We start from the raw sequence: 6,906 nt of genomic DNA on the forward strand, positions 1-6,906 counted from the left end.
AATCTCCTCGAAACGATCTTTCTTTTTTCCAGTCAACTGGTATGGCATGTGGGCGGGGTCTGGGAAAATGGCACAGCGATTAGCAAATAGCAACATGACCCAACGTCCAACGATCCAATAAATTTTCAAAGGATGAATTCAAGTCCTGCCCTACGTTTTTCATTTCAGATGCCGTTTCACTCGGTTAAACGTCACAACGGAGAAAATAAGACATTCGCTTTAACTCTTTCACCGCCAGCGTTTTTAAAAAAAGTTGCCAGCCAGCGCCAGCGTTTTTCATGATTTTCACCAAAGTTTAATGTCTTCCAGAAAATGTTCTTATAAATATATAAACACACAATATACCAAATGAAAGAACAGACCCTCTGCTTTCAAACAAAAAAAAAAAAAACGTTTCATCCTACCTTCAGTGGTTCTTTTGTAATCAGCTTTTGAATATGGGTAGGTTTCTGCAAAAACATCATATTTTGAGCAAAAAGCAGAGATAATTCCATTTTTGTGACGGACTTTTCATAGAGATCCCATTTAGAGCGATCTTTAAAACAGACACGGACATGCAGCCGCTTGCCATAGGGCAATACTTCCGGGTTTAAAAAGTTGCGGAAGGGCGCCACCTGGTGGATAATAGCGGTATTGCGGAAAGACCGAAAAACTCGTCATTGGGCGGTGAAGCGTTTTCTCTTGATTGATGAGATATCTCGTCAATGGCGGGGAAAGAGTTAATAGCACATTTGCATGTTGAACTTCAATAACTTTATATTTTTCATTAGTTTTAAATTTTATTTAATATTATTTTACATATTTATTGTTATTATATACTGTTATTGGACCTTTATCTAGTAGTTTTACTTTTACTTTTTTATTGGTACACAACATGCATCTGTCCACTTTGCATAAGCTTGTCAGTTTGATATAGTGTTGTGTAATGGTCACATAACATTTAGATTAAACAAATAAAATGTATGCTTTGTGTAAGAGATAATTTTTTAATTATTTATTTACATTTTATAATTGTACTTATTTGCTTTTATTAATTCATTAACTCCCTGCAATTCCCTCACGAACCACCAGGGGTTCCAGTTTCTGAAACCTTGGGCTCTATCATACTCCTGGCGCAATGCAAGTGTCTTTTGCTAGTTACACAACCAGCCGCAATTATAATTTTAACATTAAGCGCCACGGTGGTTAAATAGCAAATGCATTTGCGACCAAAATTTGCGCACATAGGCGTTCTGGTCTGAAAACTGTGTTTAGACGCACTATTGGCGCGCTGCTATTTTGAGACAACTAAAATAGACTACACCATTGACCAACTAAAACCTGGTCTAAAGCGGCCATTCCCAAACTGTGGTCCGCGGACCACTAGTGGTCCGTGAGGGCACTGCAGGTGGTCCGTGTGAAGGCAAAATTAAATATAAAATAATACATTTTGTAAGAAAAATATATTTTTTTAAGAATCTGTTGTACTGATGTGATGACCAGTTATAGTTTTAGTGCTAGTAAACCTATTTAGAGGTGCAGATAAATTCAAGACATATTTTATTATGAGTATATATGATGTATTATAAGGTGGTCCACAAAAATTCTTGATTACAAATAGTGGTCCACACACACAAAAAGTTTGAAAACCCCTGGTCTAAAGTGTAATGTCAATGGTGCAATAATGTTAAATGAGCGCATTATTATTAAATGAGCGCGTTAGTATGCGCCTATAAACGTGACGACAATGTGCTTTTGCTTATCACACACATAGATGTGCAGCAGTACACAAACATTTTTAAATATGAAAAATTAAAGGATTCAAATGTAAAAGATTATTATTGAGTCTCTTGGACACAAATGAGGATCGATTACGAGACATTAGTAGGCATAAAGAGCTGCTTTGTTTTGCTTTAAACAAATGCAAATATTGCATCTATTTTTGAAATTATTTTTTTTTAAATGCTACCCCACGGATTAATTTTATAGATATGAGACGAGAACCTTTTTTAAGTATTTTTTTTTCAAAACCCTCACCCTTTTCTGGCTTATTTGTAAATTATTTTTTGAGATGAACACTGATGATTGTAGGCTATCTATACATTTACAGCAATTAAAAGCCTGCTAATTTTACTTCCATGATTAAAAGAAAATTACTTTTAATAGAAAAATAACAATTTCAATACAATATTTTTTTTTTTTAACATCAATCTTGAACTGGTGGTCTTCTTCCTCCGCTTAGTTTATCAGTTGACAAATTTCGCCATCTAAATAGAAAATCGGCCTTGCTTTTAAAGGGGATGAGAGCTGAGACTCTCATTGGTTTATTGCACGTTACACCCAAAACACACCCATTACTCATTACGAGAATAGGAACAACCCTTTTAGACCATGCGCTTGGCGCAAAAATCATGTTCCTGTGGTTTAATTAGCAAAAGTGGAATCGGACACAATGTTTAGACAATGCGCTTAGATCGTTAAAATAGGGCCCCTTGTGTTATGGCAGTGGTTCTCGGAATGGGGGCCGCAAGATTGTGCCAGTGAGCAGCAGTTTTATGACATTTAATAAAATACATTAATTTATCATAAATAATGTGTAATTAAATCTCAGAAAAATAAGGCTAATAACAAACACGTTGTTTAAGTTAATATGTTTTGATAAAGTAAAATGTTAAGTGTTTATGTCATACATTTTCTTTTGGGGGGCCGGAAAGGGATGCACCGTACACAAGGGGGTCCGCACGGTGAAATAGTTTGAGAAACGCTGTGTTATGGATCTGTTATTTATTTCTCTGTGTTTCAGGTTGATGAGTTGCTCTATGGACAGTCTGAAATTTGTGACATCATGGAGGGGTCAAATCACTGAAGCTAAACTTCAAGTCAAGGTACAAACTGTGATAAACTTTACAGTAACATTTCTTGTTAACCAACCTCTCAGGTTCAATAAAATTTAGCTTTATTGCCATGACAAATGATGTTTTACATTCAAAATCTCTCTCTCTCTCTCTCTCTCTCTCTCTCTCTCTCTCTCTGTAGGTCGGTGGTCTTCAGTTGGAAGGTTGTAGTTTTGATGGACATCGTCTTGCTGAAAGTCAGCATGACTCTCCCAGTGTGTCTGCTGTCCCTCCGTGTTTTATGGCTTGGATCCCACGGGTATCTCTCTCTATCTTTCTCTCTCTATTTATCTCTCTCTCTCTCTCATGATCTTATACTAAAGCTGTGTGTGTTTTTGCAGACTGCTTTGGGCAGTTATTCTCCAGACGAGTGTATTTCTCTGCCCGTCTACAGCAGTTCAGAGCGACCGCGTGTGGTTACAAGCGTACAGCTGCCGTGCGCTGGAGCTCATGACACATGGATTCAGAGCGGAGCGGCGCTCTTCCTTAAACTACAGTAGGGCCCCAAGCAGCCGATGACTCTGGGCCGGATCCGCGCCAGAGTCAGTAGCTCCGGTGCAGAACCGGCCTGGAGTTGTCTGCTGTCTGGGACACATCACAATAAACTTACCAAACATCTGCTATACACTTTATATCAATGCTACACAATATTGTTTTTGTAATTTTGTGTGGTTGTTGCGTTTGTCATAATTAAACTTCTGTCAGGCTGTAGTTTTATTGCACATATTTATATAATCAAATAAAATAACAATTGCTTATTCTGTTATTATCTCCCTTTCTGTCTGCTTGAAACATTAAAAGAAGAGATTTAACAATTAATATTGATTATAAAAGCAGTATTGAAGAATGTGATGATGATAGTGACACAGAGATGACACTTCAGCTTTGATCAAATGATTTAAAAGGCGTGTGTCCATTATTGATGAAAACACAAAACTCAACAATGACATCATCTCATATCAGATTCTCTTTAATGAATCATTTCATGTCTTTGGTCAGACTTCATAAGTTTGCGATCTGATTGACAGATCTGAAGTCTGATTGAGGTATCATCACACCTCGGATCTCATACACTTCACTGTTCTTTATGTGCAACACAAACACACACACACTGGTGTTGTGCGTCACTCTGCATATTGATTTTTACAAGACATTTAAAAATAGCACTAAGACACAGCGTGTGTGCACTTGTGTGTACAGGTTTTCTTATAATTGCGAGTGCAAAATGTCCTTACTGGTTTAATGAAATATAGCACCCAAAAACAACTTGTGAGGACGTTGTGTAGCTCTGCGATAAGCGTTTACGAGTTGTGTTCTGCAATAATGAAACAACTTGTGTGTGCGAGAGGAAACTGTTATCATTAAATCTAATGCAGCCAAAACATAAACACACAATGTATGACATCACTCACTGACTGTGTGTGTATCAGGGGTTGGCTTCACTCCTGAAAAAGGCAAATTTACAAGGACATCTTCACTTACAGACCCATCTACACACACACACAAACACACACACACACAGCTTCTTTCATAAAGCCTCAAACAAATCCCAATCACTAGCTGTGTGTTCATCTTAGAAATAAATTTGCTGGTTTTGCATTTTAAATCAAAATGATTCCTAAAATTGTCTGATTTTAGCACTTTATTTTCTTCCCTGACATTCATTCATGACAATAGCTACAGAATGTTAAGTGTATTGTGTTTGTGTGATCTTTGATAGGCTTGTGTGTAATGAGTCACTGCGGCATTAATGTATACAGAATATACAGTGCACATTATATAGACTGCATACTGTAGACTGAGTTTAGCTGAAGTATAGCCGTTTATTTTGAGGAATGTTCTGCAGAGACTCGTGGAGTCTGTAGAGGAGAATAAACAGAAGTGTGTTTGTGCTCTCTGCTCTTCTGCTTTAATTGATGCCTGAATTATTTATAATTGTGATGAATTTTTTGTTTGGTTTCACGCTGCTTTGCAGGCCGGTTGCTGTCTAAACATTTTATCTCATTCCCCGCTGTCTCACTCTAAATACTACTGTCTCACCATTATAACTGCTGTCTCACCATTATAACTGCTGTCTCACCATCATAACTGCTGTCTCACCATTATAACTGCTGTCTCACCGTTATAACTGCTGTCATACCATCATCTCTGTTGTCTCACCATTATATCTGCTGTGTCACCATTATAACTGCTGTCTCACCATCATAACTGCTGTCTCACCATTATCTCTGCTGTCTCACCATTATATCTGCTGTCTCACCGTTATAACTGCTGTCTCACCATTATATCTGCTGTGTCACCATTATAACTGCTGTCTCACCATTATCTCTGCTGTCTCACCGTTATAACTGCTGTCATACCATCATCTCTGTTGTCTCACCATTATATCTGCTGTCTCACCATTATAACTGCTGTCTCACCATCATAACTGCTGTCTCACCATTATAACTGCTGTCTCACCATTATCTCTGCTGTCTCACCGTTATAACTGCTGTCATACCATCATCTCTGTTGTCTCACCATTATATCTGCTGTGTCACCATTATAACTGCTGTCTCACCATTATAACTGCTATCTCACCATCATCTCTGTCGTCTCACCATTATATCTGCTGTCTCACCGTTATAACTGCTGTCATACCATCATCTCTGTTGTCTCACCATTATAACTGCTGTCTCACCATTATAACTGCTGTCTCACCATTATAACTGCTGTCTCACCATTATAACTGCTGTCTCACCATCATAACTGCTGTCTCACCATTATAACTGCTGTCTCACCATTATAACTGCTGTCTCACCATTATAACTGCTGTCTCACCATCATAACTGCTGTCTCACCATTATAACTGCTGTCTCACCATCATAACTGCTGTCTCACCGTTATAACTGCTGTCATACCATCATCTCTGTTGTCTCACCATTATATCTGCTGTGTCACCATTATAACTGCTATCTCACCATCATAACTGCTGTCTCACCATTATCTCTGCTGTCTCACCATCATAACTGCTGTCTCACCATTATCTCTGCTGTCTCACCATCATAACTGCTGTCTCACCATTATCTCTGCTGTGTCACCATTATAACTGCTATCTCACCATCATAACTGCTGTCTCACCATTATCTCTGCTGTCTCACCATCATAACTGCTGTCTCACCATTATCTCTGCTGTGTCACCATTATAACTGCTGTCTCACCATCATAACTGCTGTCTCACCATTATCTCTGCTGTCTCACCATTATAACTGCTGTCTCACCATCATCTCTGTCTTCTCACCATCATAACTGCTGTCTCACCATTATCTCTGCTCTCTCACCATCATCTCTGCTGTCTCACCATTATAACTGCTGTCTCACCATCATCTCTGTCGTCTCACCATTATATCTGCTGTGTCACCATTATAACTGCTGTCTCACCATTATAACTGCTGTCTCACCATCATAACTGCTGTCTCACCATTATAACTGCTGTCTCACCATCATAACTGCTGTCTCACCATCATAACTGCTGTCTCACCATTAAAACTGCTGTCTCACCATCATAACTGCTGTCTCACCATCATCTCTGCTGTCTCACCATCATCTCTGCTTCTTTCCATCATCTCTGCTGTCTCACAATCATCTCTGCTGTCTCACCATTATAACTGCTGTCTTACCATCATAACTGCTGTCTACAACACCCTTCACTACTGTCTCACTTTACACACTCTAGTCTTACTCTTCTCTAGTGTCTCACTCTACTAGAGCCCTGCAAGCCCGTCGGGGCCCGACGGGGCCCTACAGGCTAAGCCCATTTGGGCCGGGCTCGGGCCGTTTTTTTTTTTTACAGACCGGGCTCGGGTCGGGCTCGGGCTTATTTTAGCGTCTCTCCTCATTGTGTGTGTGTGTTTGCGTGTGTAGCAGAGACAGCGCGCATCTGAGGCTATGTTTACATTAATGCGTTTGTCCTTTAAAACGTTACTTTTGCTACGTTTATGCCTTTCATTTACACACCACCGCTTTCATCCCTCATAAACGGATTCGTTCGCAA

General features: G+C 39.2%; 1 protein-coding gene across 1 annotated transcript in view; it reads left to right on the forward strand.

The window, feature by feature from the left end:
• Nucleotides 1–3,631, forward strand: part of dync2h1 (dynein cytoplasmic 2 heavy chain 1) — a 120,196-nt gene extending 116,565 nt beyond the window's left edge. The window contains exons 88-90 of the mRNA XM_065280400.2: nt 2,783–2,864; nt 3,016–3,132; nt 3,215–3,631. Of these exons, the coding sequence (XP_065136472.1) occupies nt 2,783–2,864; nt 3,016–3,132; nt 3,215–3,373 (358 nt within the window). The 3' untranslated portion in view covers nt 3,374–3,631. The remainder of the gene's footprint in view (nt 1–2,782; nt 2,865–3,015; nt 3,133–3,214) is intronic.
• Nucleotides 3,632–6,906: the final 3,275 nt, after the last annotated feature.

Source organism: Paramisgurnus dabryanus, chromosome 8 (genome assembly GCF_030506205.2).
Source record: "Paramisgurnus dabryanus chromosome 8, PD_genome_1.1, whole genome shotgun sequence".
In the NCBI taxonomy this organism is placed as follows: Eukaryota; Metazoa; Chordata; class Actinopteri; order Cypriniformes; family Cobitidae; genus Paramisgurnus; species Paramisgurnus dabryanus.